A 26,790-nucleotide genomic window follows, 5' to 3' on the forward strand; every position below is an offset into this window, starting at 1 on the left:
TCTGGACAGGAGATGCCCGGGTTAAGAAATTTAGCGTCAGCTTTCGTGAGGCTGAAGATTCACAGCTTCCCAGGCTTCGCCTCTCGGGATGCACCACCCTGTTGCTGTCTTGTTTGCAGAGAGCAATAGTCGCATTGGCTGGTTCCAGACTCTTTCAAGATGCTCATTGACTATTCCGGCTCATCGGCCCTAGGTTTCTTCTGATACATGTCAACAGTTGAGGTGATCCTGGGCAGTGTATATCACATGCATTTCTCCTTCATCCTTACTACAGATCCCCCTTCCTGATATGTTTCAAAGTAAATCACAGTTCTTCCGAAGGAAGCAATTTTTTCCCCCTCTGAATGTTGCTGGAGTTAAAACTAAGGGTTTGATCAGTTTTGTTGCCAGAATCAACCATTCCGAATTTTAGCATTGCCATATTTTGATAGGCAACAAACTATATACAAGACTTACTCATCAGCCAATTTCTACCAATATTTGGTAGAAACTTCTACTCACAAAACTTTATAAAAAATTGGCAAGGTATAAACTAAACACGATCTCTACATCTTGGTCTTGCCAAAAATTTGGCAACAATGCAAAATTATGATTTTGCCTATATATGGTAAGGTTTATTTTGGTAATAATCTGAATATGCCCTAGTTTTAAAACTTCATGTGTTCAAAGAAGCACTTTGGCTAAGAGTATTGTACCATGTCATGGAGCGTCTTATTTTTATACCAGCGCGTACAAAAAAGAAAGAATCACAAGCTAGTGATCAAAGTAGAGAGGAAAAAAAAAGCTACTGATTTAAAAAGTGCTCGCTAGCTACTAGTAAATCAATCGCTAAAATCTTTACTGAAATCAACTACTAATGTATAGTAGAATCATGGATGCAATCATTGACAAGATCAGGAGGTGAAAAAAAAGAATGAATGTGCATATACGGCTCTGGCTGGATGGGCTAGCTAGCTGCTGTTTACTCTCTCCTCTTTAATCTGTTTGTTTGATCGATTAATTAATTTCTACCTATATAATACGTGGCCATGTATTTAGCTAGGTAGCAAGCTAGTTAATTGGTCCTCCGGCAGTTGGTCCTGATCTCGCCGGCGCCGCCGGTCTTGACCTCGACGGCGGCGAGCTTGTTGAGCGCGTAGGGGAACATGGAGGTGAAGAAGTCGGTGGTGCCGAGGAAGTTGACCATCCAGGCGGTGGCGGCGTGGTCGCCGAGCTTCTGGTCGACGGCGAGGACGCCGCGGCGCTTGAGGATCTGGGCGTAGTAGCTCCGGTCGACGGTGAGGATGCTGGAGGGGTCGTCGAGGTAGACGATGTTGTCGAAGCTCTGGCCCTTGGGGCACGCGAACGTCGTCAGGATCCACACGTACAGCGGCTCCATCGACGGGTCCGCCTCTCCGGTGCCGTTGAAGTTGTACAGCCGGTCGTGGATCACCGAGCAGTGCGTCACCCCAACTGTGTGCGCCCCTGCATCCATCATGCTTTTTTTAATCATTTTCCATTCATTTTGTTATGTCAATTCAATTTCAATCTGTTAGTAAAATACATCAGATCGAAGATACAACAGAGACAGAATATACCGTGAAAACCCTTGTGAAAAAAAACAATAGAAGTCAACCGAAAAATACAACATGCAGTCACACTCTTTCCGTGTAGCTTATAAGGAACTGACTGATTATTTATTTAGTTAATTGTTGCATCATCACCATTTACATTTATAGGAGTGTGTAATAACGGCATCTTGTTCCCAATTACCAATGTGCCAGCTGATCATAAAGCACCAGGCTTCAGATCTCGATCAACAGAATTCTTTTACTAGTAAACAAACATGATCGATGAGAGTAAACTAAGCCTATATAGTACTATATATAATAGTGTCAGTTGAGTTAAGCCTTGACGGCAGTACGTACTCCCATAGATACTACGAACCCCTTTAATTGGGTAGCACCGGTATACGTGACATTCCATGTGTTGAGCCCTTCGATTATATATTTTTATATTTATATATTTATTTGTAGAGATTTGCTCCGGTTCAATAAAAAATATCTTGATGTACACCGGTATCTCGAGGTATCAAATTGTTTCCCACCATTAGATCTAGCCGACTAGAATATGCACTATTTGATCCACCGATTAGAAACTATTTGATACCGCGAGGTACCAGTATCTCGAGATACTTTTGTTATTTTTTTTCTGGACCGAAACAAATCTCTTATTTGTAACCTTATTACCGATGCGGTTCGATTCGAATACGCTGTGACAGCTCCCGGTCAAATTAGGGCGAAAGTTCTTAAAGTATAAACACATATGCACATGGGATAGCTAGCTAGCTAGCTTCTTCTTGAGATTTTGAAAAAAAGAGACAATTAATTACAGTTAGTTAATGAGTTTAGGTTAATTACGTAACGTACCCATGAGGATGGCCATGTCGAAGCTGTTGAGGCCCTTCTTGGCGAACATGTCGATGGCCGTCGGGATGTCGACGTCGGGCCCCGGCAGGTCCGTCGCCATCCACGCCTGCGACACCCTGCCGTCCAGCCTGCCCAGCTGCACCTCGTACCTCGGCCCTCCGCACTGTTCATTCGTCGATCAATTTGCACGGTTTGATTCGGAAAATAGATCGAAATGATGAGTTCGAGAAATGTATGTGTGTACCATGCCGATGGCGTCCCTGGTTGCGGCGACGATGATGTCGGCGCAGGAGACGACGCCGGGGCAGGCCGCCTCCAGCTTGTCCTTGACGTCGTCGATGAAGTCGTAGCCGAAGATGCCGTTGTTCTGCGGCGCCGTCTTCTCCGTGTTGGGCCCGTCCAGCAGGATCGACGCGTCGCACCCCTGAAATTAATCGCATCGGATCAGATAATCATTGATGAACACGTACGTACAGAGATTAATTGCTTGATTGGATCATATCGAAACACCAAATTGCATGGTTGATCGAGAGAGTTAATGCAAGCAAAGAGAAGAAGAATTGAAGCAAGCAGCAGCTGGCCTAGCTACGTACGTTGACGAAGCAGTCGTGGAAGATCATGTGGAGGAGGCCGGCGACCATCCGCTTGTCCCAGGCGAGGCGGGCCTGGACGGCGTCGTGGATGATGCTCTCCACGTCCACGGCCACGCTCGAGCTCGAGTTCCCCGCCGCGCTCGAGTTGCCGTTGCCGCTGCCGTTCATGATGCACTTGCCCTGGTAGTAGCCGCTCGCCAGCTGCGCTCCGCACCGCCCGGCCAGCGCCGCCACGGCCACCGCCATGGCCAGCAGCACCACGGCGCCGCGCCGCATTCTCTCTACTACAATATATCCAGCTACCCCTGATCGATCCACGCGCAAGAAAGCAAGCTCTCGCTAGCTAGCTAGCTCTTCCGGCTGATCTCGTCGATCGATCGCCGGCGACCGATCGAGCTTGCGCACCAGCAATGGCTTCTGGCTACTGAGTAGGCTAAGCTAGCTATATATATATATATATATGCTGAGGCGCGCGTAGCTGTCTCGAACAGAAGCCGCACACAGAAACGAATTGGATGGAGGTCGCCGGGATGGATCGATCGGCTATATAGGTGGGTGAGGAAGGAGAGGATCGGAAGAACGAAACAAGAAGAAGAAGAAGAGTGAGACTGCGTGGGGAGTCGTGGGCGCGGCGTTCGGATCCTGTGCTGCTGCATGCGTCTTCTGTCAGTGGGCGCTCTGCCACACGTGCCTCTGCTTCGATCTTTCTTTGCTCGCCGACGCCGGCCAGTGCCAGTATCAGCGGTAACTCTACAAACGGCCAGAGTCAGGAATAGAGCCACGTGGAGCTGCTCGAACCCACTTCTACCACCTTACTTCATTTTTTTTTTAAATCGCTCTAGGTGGTTTCGCTGACGCAGCTTTTTAGCACAGGTTAAATATTTACTCGTTACTTATATATCATCTAAAATAGTTATAAAAAATATAAAAAAATTTGATAAGATAGATTAATATGAGTTATATTACTTCACAAATATGCAAATTTGAATTCGACTTCTACATGTAGGAACAAAAGTAATAAAAATAATTGTGAATATGTGTATACTAGTTTCAGTTTATTTTTGTTTTTTTCTACAACTTGTAGAAATTAAATTTAAACTTGTATGCTTGTGAAGTGATATAACTCATATTAATCTATCTTGTCAAAATTTTTTATGACTATTTATATGATATGTAAGGACATTTACCTGTGTGCTTACAAGAGTTTTCCGCGGTTTCACTCATGTTTTGTGTGGAGTTAAAACCGTTTGGCTGGGCTCCAGCTTTAGAAGAGGTTAATTATGGAGTTAGAGTTAGAGTCGTGAGCTAGTACACGGTGTAACCGTACAAGAGTCGTAAAAAATTCAGTATATGGTATACACCCTGCCCTCGCTGTCTGTAAGTGGTTTTATGCAGTACTTAAATGACTAATTGTCTTTTCCTTTTCTCCTTTGGATAATGAAATGATGCAGAGTCTGCTCGTTAAATCACTCCATGCAAGTCAGCGAACTAGCTAAGCTAGGTGAATGCAATTTCTGGATCAGTACTGTTCAGTATCCTGCTCTTCGGCATATACAATACTCGCCTTTTAACTGTAATAACTAATGGTACTCCCTCCGTCCCTCGTAAAACCAACTTTTCGGTTTTTTATCTAGCATTTAATCATCCATCTTATTTAAAAAAATTAGTCACACATTATATCTAAAAACTGAAAAGTTGATTTGTTTTAGGACGGAGAGGGAGTACTGAACAAAACCGGGATGCAATGAGTCTGTCGGGATGGTAACATTTCTGCTACAACTATCGACGTTGCCTGCGTTATTATTCTGTGGACTGAGGCAGAGACAGACATTGCCAATGCCGGTTTCAATCATGCACATTCATTTTACTGATGCTATATCCTGGTTCTTCTGTTCTCTGATGCAATCTTTCAACTGAACATGAATACCACAAGAACACAAATATACAATACAGTTCAATCGAATTATCAGGTGCTGCCCTGATTTACATATATAAGCCTGATCACCTCCTGATTATCACTTGACCAATGAACTCATAAGATCCGCAAATGAAGGAACAACGCGGTTCATGATAATTTTGCATGTGTGTGTGCTCTACCTGTATAACTCGGGCCGGTTAGGAGGTCAGAATCTGCAGATGAGTAAATTAAATCAATTTAGGACCCTGATACTTGGGGAGTAAATCATCATCATATCGATTTCTCAATATGTTCTGAACCTGAAATCATCACATAGATTTCAAGAACAACACACACTGAAGAAACGTCTCAATATTAACAATGTAAAATCAATCAGTTGCTTCGCATGCATGCTAGGTGAGTTTTTAAAATCGATGGGAGTCAACAACGAAATGGTTGCACCGAGGAGAGGGCACCGAAGTAAGCAACGAGAAGCTTGAGATGAGCATGCATGTGATCAACTGGTGCCCTCCGTTGGCTGGGCATGTGCTCTGATTCGTAAACACAAACCTCAATTACTAGTACATTATGCCTCCCAAAGAAGAAGAGCCTGCTTAATCAGCTGTAATTAACTGATGATAGCTAGTATTTCTACTGCACCATTTGCAGATAGATACTCAGTGCCCTGCTTGTTGCAGCTAGTTGTCCGAGGTAGATCAAACCCTAGCTTATTATTGCATTCATTACTGTACCAGTGAGAGCATGTATAGCTTAATTAGTTGGACTGACAGAGAGATCAAATACATTATACACCGGACTTGCATTGCTGCTTTCAAGCTTCAGCTGACTTCTCACTTTTTCAGAAAGCTTGGTCACCAGGCCAATATATATCGATCGAGCTCGAGCATTCAGGCCTCTGCTGCTTTTTTCCAGGTGCTGATCTTATTTCTTTTCTGCAACTAACGAACCCAACCAACTAATCTGTTATATACTTCACTCCTACTCACAAGTCTTCAGAGACTTTGCTAGAGATCCACGCATAAACATTTGTTATGATCTATATAATATCCTGACAGCCTAGTAACTGGCTAGCTAATTAGGTTCACAGTATCAAAGCTGAGATTTGCTTCGGTCTAACAAAAAGTATCTCGAGGTATCAGTACCACGCGGTATTAAATTATTTCTGATCGTTAGATCTAACAGTGCACATCCTATTCAACTAGATCCAATGGTGAAAAACGTTTTGGCACCTCGAGATACTTTTTGTTAGACCGGAACAATTCTCACCGAAGTTAGATTTAACTAACAATTAAGTAGCCCCCATACGTGCATATAGGTAATTCCCTAATTCAGCAGGGCTAGCTGTCTATGTTAATATCTCGAGTAGAAGTAATAAAGAATGCATCCAGATAGCTACTAGGCAGCAATTTTCCGTTGATCTCCATGTTAGTATTCTCCGTGTGTGCATTCAGAGCTACATATTGTTAATGGGTTTAGATCAGTTTAACTTGAAGCAACCAAACATTCATTCAGTCGATCACTAGCCCTGCATATATACAATACAAACTGCATGCCCGGGCCAGATCGATCTACATATCCACCCTTTCTATCTATCAGTATGATCAGGATTCAGGCACATATGTGTGCCATGTGCTCATAGGTGGCTACTGAATTATTGATGATCATGCGTCAGTAGCTAGTCAACACTTAACACAGAGTTTTCTTTTCATGAGCTATGTAGCATTCCGATGGCACCGGGAAATTTCTTTTACGTCTCCATACACCGTACCCGTTCCGATGAGGTAGAATTTTCTCCGTCCCCATATGCCTGTTAATCAGGTCTTTATAGAGAACGAAGACGGTAGACCGAGGGCCATGCCTGTAGGCCTGCTAATGGGTTGGATGAAAATAAGTTAAATGGGTTGGTTTTAATTTGAATTATGTTTGGTTGGGTGCAAATGGATTGTAACTTCAAATGGTCTGAATTGGATTGGGTTATAGAGACAAATGTATTAGTATGGACTGGATTTGGTTAGGTGATTTTAGGTTCTAAATAGATTTAACCCATGGAGGGTAAATGCATCCTTTAATTGGATAGCTAATGGATAAGATAATAGACATACGTGGGACCCACATGTAGAAATCGACCAAAATTTACACAAAGTTGCTTTTATATATAACAGATCATCCTACCAAATTTTAGTCAAATTTAATAAACTTTTATAGTGTGAACGCGAGTTTTAAAGTTTTAGGTCCGAGTTTATACATATCAAATGGTGCATCCATTCTACAAGAGTGGATTGAATCTATTTTAACCAAATGGGTTGGTGCGGATTGGGCTAAAATCAAAGTTGGATTGGTTTGGATTGGATTCTAATGAAGAATAATTGGTGCGGGTTGGTTTGATAGACTAATTAGCAAAAAAATAGATTGGAACGGATTTAAATTGGATTACAATCCACTAGCAGACTTACATGCCTGCCTCGGAGAGACCCAAGGATGACATGTTTTCGTCCATTTAATTTTTATAGGGTATTAATTAGAACGATTCTTATTTCTTAATAGGAGAACTCCCCACGGATGAATAGGTAACGGGTCCATCGACAACTCTAATTCCACGTGAAAAGATGGAGTCACTCATTGCAAGTTAACCATATATATATATATATATCATATATATATATAGGTACCAAGGAAAGGACGGCAGCAAGTAACACTACTATAAAAATAATTTCCAGTGAATTCTAACTTACACGTGTGGCGCTAATCTGCGTTAATTTCGCGCGGGTGCCAAAGGCCACATGCTTAATCACATTAGCATATGGAGAGGCTAAGACAACCGCCTACTTAAACACCGGTAAAGAAAACATTTTGACTTTTACAAGTTGTAAATAATAAATTTATACTCTAAAGAGTAGTGGTGGTGATAGGTGATGGTCACTTACCCCACAACCAACTCCATCATATTTTCTAAAAGAAAAAAATAACTGCGACATATATATTAAAACACTTTTATTAACTCTACTTTAATAACATACTAATGATATTTTTTTCATAAAATTTCGTTGTAACACATGGACAATATAATAGTAAATAAATAAATAAAAATATGGATATGTAATCATAGTTTAATTTGTTTAATCACAACTTTAGATATCAAAATTAAACTTATATATTTCTACCGTAATATATCATATGATAGTCTATTTTATATAGTTTTTTTTAACTATTTATATGAGATTTATATGAGATGTAACCGCGGCTCCCCTTCACGGATTAGAATCGTTTCCCACTGGCTGCAAGCTCAAATGGGCCAACAAAGCTGTAACTTTGGGCCCTGTTGAGAGGTTGGATGCGTGAGTTGAGGCCCGGTCCATCATATCTAGAGAACGAGATTTCAGCCTCCAGGAGTGGACTCCAACCCGAAGCGGCGGCGCGGGCGCAGGCGGCCGGCGAGCGGCGGGCAGGGCCGGCGGCCGCGGCGCAGGACTGCCTTCCGCCGCCGTTTGCTTCCTCCCCCCCCCCTCGCCTTGTCCTCGCGCGCCTCCACGCTCAACTGCCCACCCTCATCTCCGGTGCGGCGCTGGCCACGGCAGTACCGCCCACGCCGGCACAGCCCCCCGCAGGACGAAGCGCACACCGAAGCCTCACGTCCCTCGCCCATCCCCACCGGCCGCCGGCTGTTGAGAGCCGCCCCACCCGCCCTTGCTCTTGCATCCCCCCCCCCTCTCTCATGTACATTATGCTCCAGTAGTCCTCATTCAACCATTCACCAACTGCAGCCAGGAGGTAATTAATTAGCTTTTGTCTTATGGTCATGGATTGTATTTGTCAATTTGTGTGTATGGTTTTAATTTGTGTGGATGACATAATGAAGATTTCTATGACTATGAGAAATAGCAGAGTAGAGCGCTACTATTGTAATACTCCGTCAGTTCCGTATTAAGATGTTTTAGTCTTACCTAGATTTATCCATGGATTAATGAATATATTTTATATATGTGTTCAGATTCATTAGAATACATTGAATGTAGGAAGAGACAGAACATTTTATAATGTGAAACAGAGGCGATATTTTATTTTTGTATGATTATACATATCTAAACTGTGTATATTGTAATTTTTTGAAAACGTCAAACTTACCTGTTGATGCCAATTTGCGATGTTATGGTTATTGCTAATGTTCTATATATGTATCAGAATTTCAGCAAATATTAATTTCATAATTTGAGTAGGCACACCCAGAAAAAAAAAAGATAAAAAAAAACTTGGCTGCCCCACACGGAGGGGTACCAGATGGAGGCATTGGTGCGGAGGGTGCAACAGCGGGTGAGAAAGGCACAGGAGGAGATGGATCGATGGGACGACCTCAATTCCCGCCTCCTATCTCAGTTTGCAAATGCAACCGCCATCATTGCTCGTCTCCCGGTAATCTCTCCTCTTCTCTGCAATAAAATGGAAAAAATCTTTTTTTTTCTCATCTGTAGTACAGCATTACTATGGTACTAGAGAAAAGGCACTACTTGGTGCAGCAACAGTTCTGTTGATAAAAAGGAAAGTGAATGAACATGTGATGCCACAGGCTACTTAGTTTCCTAATGTCTTCATGAGTTGGGGCAGATTTCTCAAACTGCAATGAAATTAAAGATTCAGTTATCTTTCCCCCTAGGATCACAGCATCAAGTTCAGGGCTTTTAGCTATTGCTAACAGGAATTCTTCTACTCCCTCTGTTTCAGAATATAAGACTTTTTAGTATTGATTAGATTCATGTGGATACTAATGAATCAGACATATATGTAAACAATATACATTGATCAATAGATGAGTCTAGGTATACCCAAAACGTCTTACAATATGAAATGGAGGGAGCATTATTTTCGGCATTACAGTTTTTAATAAAGTTAGATTGTTTGTTGCTCATGCAAATATGTCAATTGAGAATTTGGCTGACATCATGCAATTTTGTGAAGTGCATTATCATATTAGCTACATGAAATACTGGTGAAGTTATAATTTTACTCTCTCTGCAATATGTTGAAAGGTGCTGGAAGAGGTTAAGAATTATGGTGTCCTACGATGTGTCCCTAGCATCAGAGAGGATCTTGTGGGGAAGCAAATGGAGAGTTTGGAGATCATCTTCGTTTCAATGAGGGAGACAGTGTAAGTATCTTTGCTGTTGTTGCAGCCTCTTGTAGTTTTGGTGGGACACGAGGAGCAGCAGGAGAAAAAAAAAATGATCTGATGTTGGTGCTGCTATTGTTCAGGGAGGAATTCAATAGCATTGCCAAATCTTTACACAAGGCTTTGCGGGATACTAATCAGATGGTGAAAGGTGGGCCGGCACTCACTGCAAAACAGATGCAGTTACAACTGGGAATTTTGCCAACTATTGCGGACTGCTTGGATGGGCTACGGACTTTATGCGAAATGCACCAGGCTGAGTAATGACCTAAAAAAGATCCCTATACCCAAACCTGCTTTCTGAAATGTTTTTTTTAACTGTTGTGAAGCTCAACTTATCCTTTATAGTGGAATCAAAATTGACCCAACCTTATTGCCACGGTACATATATGTGCAACAAACCTGCTTCCAAGCACTGTCTTTTTTTTTTGGCGGGATGGCACGGACCACCCAAATTTCATTAAGGGGAAAGGATTTACAAGAACGACAAAACATCGACACACATATTGTCGATTAGAAACAAACAAGGAAGCTGCCAAAAAGCCAGAACTCAGCAGCCTGGCTGCCCTAGCCAATACCATCAGGACTGTTTTTCATTTCACCAACACTGACACCAGTTGTAGGTTTATACTACTTAGTTTGTTATCATCATATCTAGACCTTCTACACTGAATATATTAGTTATTTTTGCTGTACTGAAGCTACTCTGTGTTGTGGTCATCTGAATTATCTAAATTGCATTGGACAGGTATGCACTAAAATCATCAGTCATCTCCCTGCTGACATGGGCGAGCAGGTAGATTTGACAAACTCTGTTACCAGCTATATGTTCTCCTATCTGTGCTCTGTATGGAGTTTAGCACTGAACAATCAGTTCAGCGATGTTTGTTGGTCTTCGCTGATTTTCAGTGCCCATGGTGCTCTTTCTTTACAGTTCCAGTGACATTACCGCCATGCGTCAACTCTTAGTAGATCAGCCAAACATAGCAAAAAATGAGGGTAAGGGAAGAAATAATAGATAACTAAAATTGTCAATTAAGGTTTCCAATTATCCAATTATGAGGCTGACAGTTACATTGCAATCTTGTTTTTGCAGTGCAATCTATTTTTGACGTTATATTTGCAGATGAAATCTGTTGACTTATGTTAGCAATATTACTATTGGAAGACCTAACGGATTGGAGTCATTGACATGTTGACATCTTTATGTTTTGGGGTACTTGCATATCCAGAAGTGGAATGAAGCATCCCATGTTCTCAAGTTAGATGAACTCAGATGTTGATGCACTATAACAAGCAGGCATTGCTGGGCACAATATGTAAACCTGCAAGTAGGCGCGCTCTGCCATTCGAGGCTGGTCTCATGCTAGAATGACTAGGATATTGCTGTGCCAGGCTGCCAACGTGAGAGCAGGAATACAAGCTTTGTAAAATATACTGTTCCTTCTTTTTTTTTTCATATCCAATGTTACCTGTTCCATCTTCTATGCAACAGTCAAGTCCTTGAGATTTGATTTGATCTGAATTGTTTCTGTATGGGAGGCTATAATTTTGTAAAAAAGAAAAGAAAAGAGGGGACGCTTGATCCCTCCATCCTGTCGAGAATGTGTTTAATTCTTTTTGCAAAAATCACATCGTTTAAGTGATCATGTCAAGAACATGTCAAATTCTTGTCGCAAAAATCACACCGTTTAGTAGCGCGAGATATACGTTCATAGGAAAAATACCATTTTCTTTCTTTTTCTTTGCATGTTATCCCAGGTAGGATCTCATGATCTATTGATCTTAGCTAACCTGCGGAGTTCATCACGACCGTTCATTTCACATTGTTTTTTCGAATTGGACGGCGCAACATGCAGGAAAAGAGCACGAGGCCATGAGTCCCTCTGACCCCGCCCACAGTTTTGCTTCCCCTCCCCGCCCATGTCCATCCCGGCCGGCTCGCCGCCGCCGCCGACGACGACGACCGCGCCGTCGTACACCGGTCTCCTCGCCGCACTGCACCACAGCGTCACTGGCGGCCACGCGGCCGCTGCAGTATACCTCCTCCCGGAGCTCTCCCGCGCCGGCCTGCGCCCGCCCTTCCCGCTCCTCTCCTCGCTCGCCCGCCTCCTCCTGCTCCGCCGCGCCGCGCCCTCATTCCCCTCCCTGGCCGGCCGCCTCCTCCTCTACGTCCGCCTCGCCGGCCTGAAGAGGCTCGTGCCCTGCTCCACCCATCTCGCCAACCGCCTCCTGCACTTGAATTTCCTTCTCCGCCGCCCGCGCGATGCGCGCCGTCTGTTCGTCAGAATGCCCCACCCCGACATTTGTTCGTACAACGCCATGCTCGCCGGGTACGCCCGCCTCGCGCTGGCAGCCCCCGCGGCCGAGGTGTTCGCCTCCATGCCCAACCGCGACCTCCTCTCCTATAACGCCAGTATGCTCGCGCTCGCTGGTGGTAGTGAAATGCAGAAAGCCGTGGCGCTGTACTCCGAGCTCCGCAGCACATCAACTTCTCTTGGGTACAGCGATCAAACCTTCTTGGCACTCCTTGTAGGCTGCGAGAAGCTCATGGACAGGGAGCTCGCCAGGCAGCTTCATGCCCATCTGATTCTTCATGGCTTCTTGTCAGATGTCAACATTGCCAGTTCCCTTGTTGATGTATACATCAAATGCGGCTGCATTGCCGATGCAACAGATCTGTTTAACGAGGTTCCTGTGAAAAGCATGCAAATGTGGACGGCAATAGTTTGCGGTTATGTAGAGGATGATCAGTTGACCACTGCCCGCCAGTTGTTTGATCAAATGCCAAAGAAGAATATCCTCTCATGGAATGCTCTCATGGAAGGATATGTTAAACATGGGCAGGAAGAAGAAGCGATGAGCATATTTCAGCGTTTGATCAAAGAGGGTGTCCACCCAGATCAGATCACCTTTAGTAGTTGTTTTCGTGGTTGTGCAGCTGTGTCCGCACTGAAATGTGGGCAGCAGGTCCATGGAAGGTTGTCAAAAACCAGATTTTATGACAATGCAATGATTTTAAGCTCACTCATTGACATGTACTCAAGATGCGGCTATTTGGCTGATGCTATACAGGTGTTCTGCCTAACAGATCAGGAAAATAGGGATACAGTGTTGTGGAATGCGCTTCTGGGTGCTCTATGTCATCATGGGCATGGGCAGGAGGTGATCGAATCATTTGTTCAGATGATTCGAGAGAGACAGAAGCCTGATGCTAACACATTCTTGCCGGTTTTGAAGTCTTGCTGCCATTGCAACCTTGTTGAGGAAGGCATGGGTTTTTTTGAGTTGATGACTGAGAGATATCGGATTGTTCCAGGGGAAGACCACTACTTTTGCTTGGTTGATTTGTTTTCTTGCTCATCTTCGCATGATAAAATGATTGATGGGATAAAAAATTCACCGTTTGTTTTTAGCAAGCAAGTTTGGGAGACTCTCGCTGGAAATTGTATAATTCATGGGGACTCAGAGTCGCTGAAGCTGATAGAGGAGCACTTAGCTGAATCTGCGAGTCAAAAATAAATGAATGGTTGTATTTGAGATTTTTTTTTTGTTGGGTGATGCTTAAGCTGACAACGAATTACAATACGCACTTAAGCATGATTGAGCTGCTGCTTCTTTTGCACAGGTGTACATTCATTTGACACAGGGAGTCATTCATTTGAGAAAGCATAGTTAGGACAATGACAAGTGCATCCCCTTCACAAGTTCGTGATAGCAGTTGGTCAGTTGCACTTGCAGATCAGAAAGAAATGGCAGCTGAGGGGCAAGTGGACATTGCATCCATTTGGTCTGGTACAGTTGGAGAATCTGGACTGAATAATGCGCTGGTGTGTACCAAACTACCAATTCGAGCAGATGATGTGGGTTTGCAATTGTTGTGAAGCGAACAATGTGCTGTCACATACTTTGCATCCAATGGGCACAGGAAATAGGAAATTGACATTGTTTTTGCACCTCAAAATTTTGTTGTACAATAAAACATTCATCACGCTACAAATTGTATGTATTCCCAGCTCTCTAATTTCAGAAATGCTGTACACATACTTACATTACAGAGAGTATACTCTTTTGCTATGATGCAGTAACTTTCTTTGTGGCAATTGAAATAAAATTTCCGTGTTTCAAACAAGCCCAAGCTTTTCTTTGCAAGCTTGTTTCCACATTGCACTATCTAGTTACTTGGATGGGCAAAATGCAAAAAACCATCAAAGGCTTCAATTCTGCAACAGGTGATGAAGCTATCAGTAATGCTCCACCCACACTGGCACTGAGTATATCAGAGTTCCTAGCACAAAAGAGAGAATGAAAGTAGCTGCAGCATAAACAAAGGCCCTTGCGATCTGCCCACTTCTTCTCATGGTGTAAACTTCAGCAGCAAAAGTCGACACTGTGCTCAAGCAACCGAGGAAACCGAGCTGTATACCATTACGAACAGTAGTCGACCGTTTTGTATTTTCCTACATGAAAAAAAGGACGAATTAGACATAATTTTTTTGAGGACCAGTAAAATGAACTGCTGGACAGAATGGTATGAAGGGTGAAAATAATCATACTGCTTTAGCCGTGACAGCAAGTGCTGCCATGATTGCTGCTGCAAGAACATTGGCTGCAAGTGTTCCAACAGGAAGCCATTTGAGGTGTCTCTGTTTGCCGACTCCAATTCCCCCACCGTTGAGCCTTGCCAAGTACCAGCGAAGCCAAACACCTGGAGGTGCTACCGAGCAACCCAGCCACAGAACTGCGCCATCAGCAAGGCTGTGCACCTTCACTATGGCCAGCACAATGCTCAGTATCCATATCAAAGACAGTAGAGTTAGCATAACTGCAAGAAGCACAAAATGTTTGGTCCTGGTGTCCACCCTCCAGTGCTCCCAGTCACATCTGCTTCCTATTGAGCTCTTCTCTCTGATGCATTTCAGGATCCATGCTCGCAGGCGCTCGCCAGTTTCAGCACCCACCGTGATGGACTCATTGACAATGAACATTCCTGGGTAAGTAAGAGTGTTGCAAGTTATAAAAATAAATCTACCTTTTTCTCTTTTGTTTGATAATAACTAATCCTAGGACCAATAACACTTCACAGAAAATAAAGATGATGTACCTAGGACTATGCCAGCTACAGCATATACCCAGTGACCTCTGGAAGACAAGCTAACCATTTTCTGGTTCCACCCACTGAAAGTGGTAAGGCTTCCCATGTATCCTGTCGTGATTCCGACAATGAGATGATCAGATATATGACGTATATCAGCCTTGAAGATGATCCCAAACCAGCCCATCAGGAAAGATCCTAGCTGGTGTTTGCCATTTAGACATTAAAATGAGTTGTCTGGTTCAAACTGAATGTGGTTGCACTATAAGAATTGCTCTCTTGCATTTATATCATTTGAGAATTGAGATGGTAGAATAGCAGATACCATGTTAGATGGAAGGTCAAGGTACAGTGGGCTTTGGTCTGAGGTAAGTGCCAGGCAGCCAGGGCCAAACAGTTTTTGGAGCCCATACCTTGTAAATACCTGATTTGGACACCACAGACTTAATTAAATCAAGGGAATGATGAAGCTTGAATGCTCATGCAGATTACTTAACAATTATTCCAAAACAACTGCACACAGGTTGTCGGTGTGTTACCCCGAAGAATCCAAAGACAGCTAAATGGATCAGGTAAGAAGCATAATCTTGCACGCATGAAAGTTTATATGATTCAGCCTGCAGGCACGCAGAAGCATGTTCATGTCAGCACTCAGGTAACAGCAGCTATAACATAATGTATGCATAACATAACCAGAATAATCACGCAGAAGCATGTTCATGTCAACCTACTATTGTATTTACCTTGATAGATGAACTGGCTGCGCCATTAGCATTGATGTCTTTTGTCTCCATCGCAGGTACAGGTGCCACTACGTTTGTGCCTTGAGAGTTATTGCCATCGAAGGTATTTTCCGCCTCTTCCTCTTCAAATGCTAGCCCTCGGTCACCACTGTCAATGATCTGGGCAAGAACTGAACTATCTACATCACCAAGCAACTGGTCTGCCGATTGAAGGGAATGCCTCATCGAGCTCAGTATCGAGTCCCCCATCTCACGGGAGAGGCTGATGGATCCCCTCGAACCCTGTCTGCTGCTTCTCCTACTGAGGATTGAACCAGATCTAGCACCTAAAGAATGACCTGCTGAATCCATAGATACACTTCTTGCATAATCCAACCGATTCCTCTCTGAGGTGTTGTTGCTCCTAGCTGATGAACTTTCCATTCTGCTGCCTGCCCGTCTTCCCAGCTACAATGAGAGGTGAAAGCTCTTCTGCAAAAGCAGACTTTTCACATCAGTTAGTCTGGACCTTAAAAGTTTCCTCTTTATTTGAAAGTCATACGCCTTATAAATGTAGGGAACACAGAAGGCAGACAATGAGTAGGACAAGAGATAAGATTTTGGGCATATTTTTATGCTGCAGCTGGACAAATCACATCAAAATTCTATATAAGGTTGTGGATAGCCTTGTTAAAAAAAATCCAGAAATGAGACATTTTTGTGATTAGTTATCCTCCACAAGTCCATCTATGACACTATTGTCCACATGATAAAACAGCATTTAAGCAACAGTACTAAACCCTGTCCAAAGATAAAAGATGAGACCATCCAAGAAAAACAAATAATCTGCATAGTTGTTTTTCTAGTGCTAAATCCCCTTTTTTTTTTCTATTCTGAAAGTGAAAGGTGCAGAAAACTTTCCCTGGCTACCACACAAATGGCACACGCACAAACTTGTACCAGTAGGAAAGAAAAACAGGACACGAAACAACAGCTAACCCGCAGTACGAAAACTGAAAAGATTAAGCTGGCATACGAAACAAGCAGATACATGAACAAAAATATGCAGTTCTCTTTTTTTTTATTTTCCAATCGGCAGAAAAGAAAGAACCTATCTTCCCAAACGGTGATAGACAGCAACCTCAAAACCAGAAACAGGTGGTGTGTGCTACTAATTAGGCTGCTACTAAATAAACTAGAGAGAAAGAAAAAGGATGCCATGAAAGGTGCTGCCCTTTTGACATCTCGAAAGCAACTGTCAATTTAACTACTCCTAAACTAATCAATCAATCCCCTGTGCTTCTCGCTGGAACAAGAAAAAAGGACTGTCAAGTCAAGAAAGGTGGGAGATCGATCAGCAGGACCCCACGGCTTCAACCAAACCCCGTGAAAATCTTCCGTTGACCACCTTGGATCGATCCACGGCTTCACCCTCTCCTTCCATTCGTAGGAGAGAAGAAAGACGCAGGTGGAATCTGAGCAAGAACATGGATGCGCCATAGGAGAAAAAAAAAACTAACCTCTGGTGAAGCCGACGCAGGCGGCGGCGGCCGCCTCCGCCGTGGGCCGTGCGTCGCCGAGGAGCAGGCAGGCAGCCGACTCCCTCCCTCCTCTTCTTCTCTTCTTCTTCTGCAGGTGGTGATCGCCATCGCCATGGGTCATCTTATGTCCGGCCGCCATTGATGCGCACAGCTCTCTCGTCTCGTCTCCTTGATGGGCTTGGGCCATTGAGAGAAAGCCCACAAACATAAATGGGCCGCACGGTAAGTTGCGCGACCGAGTGACACGGGCCGAACTGGGCCTCACTAGTACTGGGCCGTCCAGGCCCACGCCTCCCCGGCGGCACGGGCGTCAGATCCGACGGTCACGAAGGGCCCAGCTCCGATCCGACGGCTCCGGATCATCTCCCACCCACTCCTCGTCGCCCACCGAACAAAACCGTTTAACTGACAGACGCGGCATCGGAGGAGGAGAGGGGAAAGGGGGACAAAACCCTCGCTGCCACCGGAGAGGCCGGCCGGCGATGGCGGCGGCGGCGGCGGGATGCGGTGGCGGGGGTGGATACTGCGAGCTCCGTGACGTGAGGGTCGAGCTGGACCTGAGTAAGGTCGTCGGCGGTGGGGATGGTGGCGAGGGGTTCGCCGTCTGCTTCTGGCTCTACCTCTCCAGCTCCGCGAGGCCTTCCTCTGTCATCCTTCATCAGGTCGGATTCCTCCGCTCATTTCCGTATCTCCGATTATATGAACAAGTTTCCGGAACCCATTTCGGGGTCCTTGAGTGATTCTAGGGATTTTGATTTCTGTTGGGTGTTGGTGAGGAGCGACGAGCAATCGGGTGATTCTGTTGAACTGATTGATTGGATCTCTCGACTGTGCAGATGGAAGGAGGAGGTGGTGGTAGGGTGCCATTTCTGGCTTTGGGTGAAGGAAGCAAACTGGTTCTCTTCCCATTGCTGGGGTTTCACAGAGAAGCCCCTACTCCTGGTTGTTCTTACCCATGGACTGGCATAACCAATCTAGCCGAAGTTAATGAATGTCCTCTAGATAATTGGTTCCATGTCGGATGTGAGGTATGCTCCAAAGTCTCAGCATGAATTATACCATATGCATTTCATCCCTCTAGAATATCCTTGCTTTGGTTGCCCAGAAGAACATACGTAATTATGTGTCTGATAATTTCCCGCGCTTTTATTTCTTTCACACCTATTTTTTCAGTCGGAGGTGACATCTATAGAATATGCTAGAACTTTTCTTTATTGTTGACGGCAATTGAGTTGTTAATAGTGGTTTGCATCTTTCTCAGGTTACCGAACATATTATGCGTCTTCATATTGATGGCAACCTAGTTGCTGAGGCTCATCTTTGTTTGCTATACAACAAACCAGGAAATCAGAATGATTTAAAACAAATTAACTTATTAGGAAGCGAGGACAAGCTCGAAGGATATGTATATAATATGGAGTTATCATCTATGCTAGGAACCATACAGCAACAATATGCAGAGGTGATACAACTTAGGAAATATCATGTATTTCTCATTTCTCTGCAGAAATGCATTCTTTGTAATATTCTCTCATTGAATTGCAGAACCCTCCATTTAAGTTATCTATTGACTACTCATGCTGTGATGGAATCGAGGAGGGTGATGATGGTATCTGGAATATTGTGGGCGGGAAGGTAAACTAGATTCTTCTTCTGGAATGAAAAAATAAAGAGTAAACTGCGCTACCGATGTATGAACTTGCAAGGTGGGTGCAACTTAGTACATGAACCTGTAAATCGTTCGTTTCAGTGCACAAACTTGTCTAGCACGTGCAAACCAAAGCCAAAAAAACATACTATGACTAATTTCACTAAGTTAGACACTGATTAGGATTACAGGTGGGCTCGCATATCAAGATAATGTCATATATATATGGACATGCTCAATCAAACATAGAGTAAGTAATTTTATCTATAAATATAAATAATTGCTTTATAAGACATAAATGGGAGTATAAAATAGATAGAAAAAATGGAAAATAAAATAAATACAAAGCATACATAGAGGATATTTGCACATATGACATTCCTCACAGTTCCTTATGTGCATGTGACATCCTAATCAACTTACTCAGCATGATTTGCCACAATATATTATTTTGGACTTGGTTCGTACGCACTAAGCAAGTTCATGCATCATAATAAGCATTTTACGAATTTACCTAACAAGGGGTCTGCTTACCACCAACGCAATTTACTCAAAAATAAAATATGTTTTTTTATGCTGAACAAGAACATTCTCTGCCACCTAATATAAAAATAATTGCCAAATATAGGCTGAGCAGTTGAAGTCAAGATGAAAAAAAATACTAATTTTATAATTTATTGATTTTTCTATGTGAAGACATACTAAATATAAGTAACCATTACCATAAATCCTTATTTGTGATTAATTGATGCAGGCCTCTTGCCGGAGGAATTTCATTTTGGAAGTAGTACTAGTAGATGCATTTGGTGAAGCAGTGAAGGATCGAGAGGTTTTCTATTTGCCATTTTTTTCTAGTTTTTCCTACATTCAATGGGCACCCTTCTGTATTTGTTTGCATATATTCCTTATATTTGTGCATCTTCCAGATCGCTGCTTCACTTGTCTATGCTGACAATGGAGCATTAGTTGAAAAGTCAAGGGATGATTCGGAACCTCCCTTGCTAATTAGTTGTGATGGACTTGAATACCCAGCTGTAAGCAGGCCTCTGCCAATTATTCGTGGGCGTGCACTATTTAAACTCAAGATTTCTCAGGTGGGTTGTTAGAGATGCTATTATTATGTTACATTTATTACTTCAATTTACATAGAAAATACATTCAATTGTTTTGGGCTATCCGTGTTTCCCCAAATTTGTGGTATACAGTAAACATCTTCCATGTTTAGCTGGTGAAACTTGGAGGCGTAGTTTTTAAGTGTGCTCGTGCTCTGCAGCAATACTATAGAGCAATAGAGATTGTAGGTACTGCATTGTGGATATTAATGGTATGTATGCACGTGTGGCATTGAAGCAGGCTGGCAATTCATATGTACAAAGACGTTTATTATCCATGTTGAGTAAACTCTTTACGACAGCTTGTTTCTGTGCTTTGTTTCAAGTAGTCCATTTAATGGCATGGAGCACTATCTGAAATACCATGAATCTAAACATCTTTATATTTACTGCTCTTACATTTTAAAATTACAATCCTCCTCAAACAACATACTGTCTGTTTGTTGCAGTTATCTTCTAAATGTGACAATAAGCTCTTCCGTATTTATTTCTCTACACTTGACATGAAAAGATATCCCTTTTTGGAGGCATATTCCAAACCCATCCGTTGTATATCGCGAAACCGCACCAACCGCCAGTTGGGTTCTGTAAAGCGGATAGGCTCTTCATTGGTGGATGAAATCCAATCGACCAATAATATCGAGGGGGTTGGTCATAATGGAAAATCAAATGGTCGTTTACAGACACATGACCCAAGTTCAGTGGTGTGTTTCCATCCATCCAAATTCTCCAAGATAGAAGGCGATGTACACAAAGTAGCATCAGAGGTAATGGATAGTCTAGACTTCAGTACCGTTAATATTTTGCTTAATCTTTGAGTCCTTGATTTACCTTATTATGTGTTTTATTGACAGAATAAGCAAGCAAGAAAGATGATGCTAGACAAAGGAGTGCAGGATGTCATGGGGTCTGATTCTACAGCATCAGACTTTGACAGCATGGATGCAGGAAGTTCTTGGAGTGGATCAGATGGAGATGAAGTCGAATCCTTTTCAGACGCTGAGATTTTCAGATATTGTTTAGATAGCACATATGAGCGGTTAAAGTTTCTCAGAAGTGCAGCTCCTTCTGTCAATGAAGATGACTTGGTAAAACTTGCAAATCAGGTCTCTTTGTATAGTGGATGCGCCCATCACAGGTAACTGTCAGGTTTTGGATTTCATTAGAGGATTCACTATCTCCTTATTTTAACATCTATGTGTGACTCTTTGTCCATTCAAGAAACCAAATATTAATGTCAAAGCAACTGCTCCAAGAGGGTGCTGACACTTGGAATTTAATCTCAAAGAACAATGAACACGCACTTTGGTCATCTGCAGTTAATGAAATCAAAGCAAAATTTATGGACATTGTCCATCCTTCCAACAGGGGTTTGTCAGAGCAGGTAAAACTGTTTACTTGAATACAGTCATAATTTGTGCCACAAATATCTAAGGGGCTTGTGAATAGCACAAGAATAGTTGTTTAATTTTATACGATGTATACATTTCAGGATTTTGAGGTTTTAAGAGGAATTGCTGGTTGTGGTGATGACATTGGAAGAGACGAATTCGATAAGCTATGGTCCTGGCTATACCCAGTTGCTGCTGCTTTGTCAAAAGACAAAATAAACAAGCTGTGGGATTGCACAACACATAGATGGATAGAGGGATTGATTACATTAGAGGAAGCTGAGAATGCACTTAGAAGTTCCAGGGAACTGGTTAAAAGGCAAGGAACATTTGTCCTTAGATTTCCTACTACCCGAAGCTGGCCACATCCAGATGCTGGTAGCCTGGTTGTTACCTACGTCGGCTCTGATAACTCAATTCATCATAAACTTCTCTCTCTTGATGTCAGGTGAGCGTCCATTTGCATTCTCATCCTGTCTTTAGTATTTACTGCGAGGTTGCTAATTGCTATTCATTTTTTACTGGATACAGTGATGCCAGGTCTGGCAACCTAGAAGATTTGCTGCTGAAGGAGCCCGAATTATCCCAGCTGAGCAGGCAAGCACACCATCCAAACGTCTTTGAATTGTTAAGGCCGCTGTAATTTTCATCCAACTCCATTTGATTGCAGGGTTGATCGCCTGCCAACTTCTATGCAGAGCTGACAAAAGAAATGGATTTAGTCTCGAGCAAATCAAAGTTCATCCCACAGGCAAAACTGAATACAAGAACCAGTTGCATACTAGTGAACTTGTAGCCTTGTACAGTTTGTTGTTCTTTGACTGGAAGAGATGGTAATAGATTAGTAGTGAACATGTAGCCTTGTACATTTTGCCTTTTAGTTTTAGTTTTTTTGTGGGGTGAGGAAGGCAGGAAGCCATGTACATTTTGGTTCTCATGTATTGGGCTCGGTGCTTTTGCTAGGGTTTTGGATGGGAGTTGCCTGTTGGGCCGTGATTTTAGTTGTAAATCTAGGCCCATCCATCCAAGGCCTGTAGTGGGAGGGGTTCAGCCAGGCTCAGAGGATTTTGTAGCGAGTTATCAAATTCGAAGGCCGCGTAAAACTTTTTGAACATGTTGCTGCTCTGAACTATCAAACCATTCCTCTGATTAATTTAACGTGTTTCATGCTCCTCATGGCTCCATACTCAAATAGTATGATCATATATGCTTGATAGTGTAACATGCGATCAATTTTTTACATCGGTGAAAAGGGGAGGGGGAAAAAAAGAGGAAGAAAAACAAATCAACCTCAGATTACATTTGCATCCCGTGATGCTGTCGCTAGTGTACACTTAAAATTACACAGAATGTCGCTTATCATTCTCTTAAAATTACACAGAATGTCGCCTATCATTCTTTCCATTCCATTAGCCTTTCCTCCAGAACCCAATTCAATCTGCAATGAATCTCAGGCAGATGGTGAACCGCTCAAGCAGGGATGCACGCCTAAACAAACTGTGCATATACATCCCACTGACTATAGTTAGTTCTGGCCATCCTCATCATCTTCATCTCGCCAAGAAATGCGACCAAGAATTGAAAAGGGAAGCTACTGGCAATGCAGCATTGCAGCTACTATGATCCACTCTCACTTTGGTTAATTACTGAATGGCAACCTGTCTGCTCCTCTCTCGATGGCGTCTCTCCACAACCGGTACCTGATACCCAGCTTGTCGTACGACACCGGCCAGTTCCAGACATTGGCACCGTTGATCATCCGTTCTTGCTGCCCAAGCACAAGCCGCAGATCCTCATTCAAGACCTGCATAAAGATCATATAATATTACTACAAATGTCTTATATATTACAAATGAGATTTTCTTCGGTCCAACAAAAAATAACTCGAGGTACCGGTACCTGACAGTACTAAATCGTTTCTCATCATTGGATCTAGCTGAACATAATAGGTACTGTTCGATCCAACGACCAGAAACGATTTAGAACCGTGAGGTACCGGCATCTTAAGGTACTTTTTGTTGGACTAAAGCAAATCCCATTATGAATGTGAATCTGAGATGAAATGGAGATCAGTTTCTATGGAGTTGATCTGAAAGTTGAGACTTGCCTTGTCAGCAAAATGTGACCACAATATATGCATGAAAGGGACATGCTTGAGCCAGGGAGCAAAGTCGAGGGACATCCGGTACAGCAGCCTGGTTTTATTCCTAGAGGAGGGCAGGCAGATGTGGAGTTGGTGGAGATGTGTCGAGCATTGCTTGGTGCTCTTCCCCTCTAGTTTTCCAGGCTTGGAGATGCCGATGGTTGACAGCACCATGCATGGCGGTCGAAACTCCATGTCGATGGGGTAAGGATCCCAGTACCCTTGGAGCCCTGATGAAGGTGTCAAGAACTTCACCAAGCTGGGAAATGAATATTAGCATCATTGCATCAGCATGATGATTTATGAAGACATAATTTTCACATGGTTGTGAAAATATTTGTTCACTGCCAATTTTGAAATCTAGTATGTAAATACCTTGGAACACTCCAACCCTTGGCAAAGGTGGACGTATGAGTAAACGGAGCATGCGCAAGATCTAATAGATTGTCCAGAAGAAGTCCATGCTCCACCGGTAATTCCATCACTATCTGTTGATGATCAAGAACAACTACATTACTTTTCAGTCCAGCTGAAAACTTTTTAAAACCAACACATTTCCACCATACTGTGATTTCTGCAGCGTGACTTGATTTCCTTTTACCTCTGCATGAATTGTAAATCCTGAAGGGGGCAGCAGAGAAGGGATGGTCGACTTCGGTGGGTCATTACCAGGCCAGATCCAAACCATTCCTTCTTGCTCAAAGCATGGCAATGACCGGATGCGCACGTCGAGCATCTTTGTGGATGGCATTTTCTCACATTTTCCATCAGTCGAATACTCCCACCCTGAAGGTTATGAAAAAAAAAATCTGAAATACTATTTACACAAAAGTTCTCTCTATTGGCAACATTAAGATCATTGGAAAGCTTGAAAAATAGCAGAAGCATGATGAAATAGAAATTCATATATTTTTAGATAATGGAAATTCAACTTACCATGGTAAGGGCATTGAATTCTACCCTCACTAACTGAGCCAAGATGAAGAGGGCAAGCTCTGTGAGCACATGTGTTCTGAACACATCCAGGTCTCCCATCTTTTCCTCTGAAAATTACCCACTGCTCCTCAAAACAATCTATTGGTACCTGAGAATGCACATATACCACCACAGTAAGCACAAGTGTCTCCCACTGCTAGCTCTGACCTCGTAACAAAAATGCCTGAATCAAACATTTTTTTACCATTGTATCATCTTTCAGGTCACTGGAGAAGGCAACTGGGTACCAGAAGTTTTTCAGACTGGGATTGTATGGCTGCACTGGACCAGACACGTTCAGACTCCGGCGTGGAGGTTTCTTGCTCACAACACGGCCCGCTGATGACGTGCTTGGAGCAAGGGAAGTGCACTCGGCTGTAGATGCACTAGAGCTTCCATCTTGCAACAATCTGTCGTTGACTAGGGTCTCCATTTGTGCTAACTTATCAAGCGCAGTCGATACTCTAGCTTCCGATAAATGAACCTGGATTGGATACATAAAGCATCAGAATCCAGATGACATGGAAGGGTTTAAATTTGGCATTTTGGCTCCTGCCAATAGCATACCTGATTGTGAGCTTTTTCCAATTCTTCCTGTAGCCCTGCAAGCTCTTTCCTCAAGGTTCCAATTGACTTGAATTCTCTTGCTAAAGGATTGAGAACCTCTACCACCTGCATTTCAATGCCAACAATTCATGGAATGAACTATGTTAGTCGTCCACAACTTCAATCTCAGGCATTATTCAGTATCCAGTAAAAAATTGAACCTCATGTCTGGAAAATTCAGACTAGCAAACTGAGACCTTTTATCTGAACTTGCTATCTGGCCAATGTTTCATACCTTGTTGTGAAGAACCATGATGGTAAGGAGGTCCTGCCGCGCTCTCCAATCGCAGTACTGGATGTCGAATCGGACCACTTCGAGAGCTTGGTTGACATCCAAGAACTTGCCTTTTGCAATGGGAACCCTTGGGCCGGGGTCATCGACATGGAACAAGGCCTCCCAAGTGTTGTTCTTTGCATATTCAGCTCCCTCGTCACCGAGCACTGCATACACCTTGATTCCTCCATATCTACCAACACCCTGCACAGTTTCCCTCAGAAAGGTCACCCTCAATTCACCAAGCTCACAGCCACTCTATTTTGGCAGAAAAACCAGTAAAATTTAGTTAAATCCGTGTCCAGAGATTAGCCTGTGGTTATTGGGCAAAACTGCGGGCATTTGCTTAAAGAGACTGAATTGCATTCGAGCTTGCAAAGAAAATTTGGCGCGAGTATCGTTTTCAAGAACTGCGCTGTCTGTCCGTGATCAAGATTCATTTTTTTTCTACTTTAATACAACAGTTTTGAAGGTATGGGACTGAAGAATCACAAAACCTCGAAACCATATACTAATATATTGTCTGAACAACAAAAAAGAAAACATCAAGTATCTCAAGAATCCAATCATATGAACATCAATGGTCACTCCATTCCACTGCGCAAACATTCAGCTTTCGATTGCTCATCAAGAAATGACCATTTCAACTGAAAACCCAACCAAGAAACAACTTTTCTCCGATCGCCAAACACCCATTAAACAGATTCTTCGACCAACAACAACAACAAAAAAAAACTCACCTTTCTGGAGCAACACCGGAAGGATGGCTTGATGAGCAAGTGCGGCAGCAAAGACAGCGATGCCACAGTGGTCATGGAGATTGTGCGGCGGCGCTGCCTACGATCAAGCAGTGCGACCCAAAAACAAAAACAAAAACAAAAACGAAAACGTAGAAATACTCCCCATATTTTCTTTTCTCCAACACGAGGGTGGTTTTGTCTAAATTTCTTCTTCTCCTCCTCCTCGAGAGAGAAAAGATATTTCGAAATCTCTAATCCGGAAGCGCAATCTGCTCCGCGCGACGTGGCGCGCCGCTCGCCGCGCGCTCCTTATCATCCCGCCTCGTCGCGGCGCCGCCTGGACCCCTTATCTGCTCGGGCGTACACGTGGCACCCCTCGAGCGCATCTCGGCCGTCGATTTTACTCCGGTCGAGCTCCCGCCGTCCGATCCACTTTCAGCAAGTCAGTAACTCCTTTGGAACT

The 26,790-nt window shown here is 43.3% G+C and overlaps 6 protein-coding genes across 7 annotated transcripts; 3 read left to right on the plus strand and 3 right to left on the minus strand.

The window, feature by feature from the left end:
* Positions 1-834: 834 nt before the first annotated feature.
* On the minus strand, positions 835-3,277 carry LOC102701485 (peroxidase 57-like). The gene is made up of 4 exons (XM_006662552.2): positions 3,002-3,277; positions 2,653-2,832; positions 2,409-2,571; positions 835-1,464 (listed from the first exon to the last, which is right to left on the minus strand). The coding sequence occupies exons 1-4, from the start codon at positions 3,275-3,277 to the stop codon at positions 1,055-1,057; spliced, it is 1,029 nt and encodes a 342-aa protein (XP_006662615.1). The 3' UTR covers positions 835-1,054.
* Positions 3,278-8,299: 5,022 nt separating this feature from the next.
* Positions 8,300-11,673, plus strand: LOC102715516 (uncharacterized protein At5g43822). Of its 2 annotated transcripts, XM_006662013.3 has the most exons (7): positions 8,305-8,687; positions 9,134-9,326; positions 9,941-10,059; positions 10,164-10,340; positions 10,829-10,876; positions 11,015-11,079; positions 11,177-11,673. In XM_006662013.3, the coding sequence occupies exons 2-7, from the start codon at positions 9,195-9,197 to the stop codon at positions 11,218-11,220; spliced, it is 585 nt and encodes a 194-aa protein (XP_006662076.1). In that variant the 5' UTR covers positions 8,305-8,687; positions 9,134-9,194; the 3' UTR covers positions 11,221-11,673. The 2 variants fall into 2 exon arrangements, with proteins under 2 accessions (XP_015697206.1, XP_006662076.1); XM_015841720.2 differs by lacking the exon at positions 11,177-11,673 and having other exon boundaries at positions 8,300-8,687; positions 10,990-11,069.
* Positions 11,674-12,003: 330 nt separating this feature from the next.
* Positions 12,004-13,602, plus strand: LOC102701763 (pentatricopeptide repeat-containing protein At2g21090-like). Its single transcript, XM_006662553.2, has one exon. The coding sequence runs from the start codon at positions 12,004-12,006 to the stop codon at positions 13,600-13,602; it is 1,599 nt and encodes a 532-aa protein (XP_006662616.1).
* Positions 13,603-13,987: 385 nt separating this feature from the next.
* On the minus strand, positions 13,988-17,458 carry LOC102715793. Its single transcript, XM_006662014.3, has 7 exons — positions 17,418-17,458; positions 15,919-16,389; positions 15,715-15,792; positions 15,501-15,599; positions 15,185-15,377; positions 14,637-15,070; positions 13,988-14,540 (listed from the first exon to the last, which is right to left on the minus strand). Exons 2-7 carry the CDS (start codon positions 16,339-16,341, stop codon positions 14,325-14,327), a joined length of 1,443 nt encoding a protein of 480 aa, XP_006662077.1. The 5' UTR covers positions 16,342-16,389; positions 17,418-17,458; the 3' UTR covers positions 13,988-14,324.
* A 381-nt stretch (positions 17,459-17,839) lies between these two features.
* LOC102716251 (SH2 domain-containing protein A-like) lies at positions 17,840-22,751 on the plus strand. Its single transcript, XM_006662016.3, has 12 exons — positions 17,840-18,100; positions 18,275-18,466; positions 18,700-18,900; positions 18,984-19,073; positions 19,841-19,915; positions 20,013-20,180; positions 20,648-20,965; positions 21,053-21,336; positions 21,420-21,582; positions 21,691-22,037; positions 22,121-22,186; positions 22,260-22,751. Exons 1-12 carry the CDS (start codon positions 17,921-17,923, stop codon positions 22,291-22,293), a joined length of 2,118 nt encoding a protein of 705 aa, XP_006662079.2. The 5' UTR covers positions 17,840-17,920; the 3' UTR covers positions 22,294-22,751.
* Positions 22,752-22,773: 22 nt separating this feature from the next.
* On the minus strand, positions 22,774-26,595 carry LOC102716534 (chlorophyllide a oxygenase, chloroplastic). Its single transcript, XM_006662017.2, is given in 10 exon segments — positions 22,774-23,230; positions 23,232-23,393; positions 23,697-23,991; positions 24,108-24,220; positions 24,334-24,518; positions 24,669-24,816; positions 24,913-25,191; positions 25,275-25,379; positions 25,549-25,791; positions 26,328-26,595. Coding segments are annotated over 10 exon segments (1,629 nt in total). The 5' UTR covers positions 26,403-26,595; the 3' UTR covers positions 22,774-23,206.
* Between the last annotated feature and the right edge of the window lie 195 nt (positions 26,596-26,790).

The sequence above is a fragment of the Oryza brachyantha genome, chromosome 10 (assembly GCF_000231095.2).
Source record: "Oryza brachyantha chromosome 10, ObraRS2, whole genome shotgun sequence".
NCBI lineage: Eukaryota > Viridiplantae > Streptophyta > Magnoliopsida > Poales > Poaceae > Oryza > Oryza brachyantha.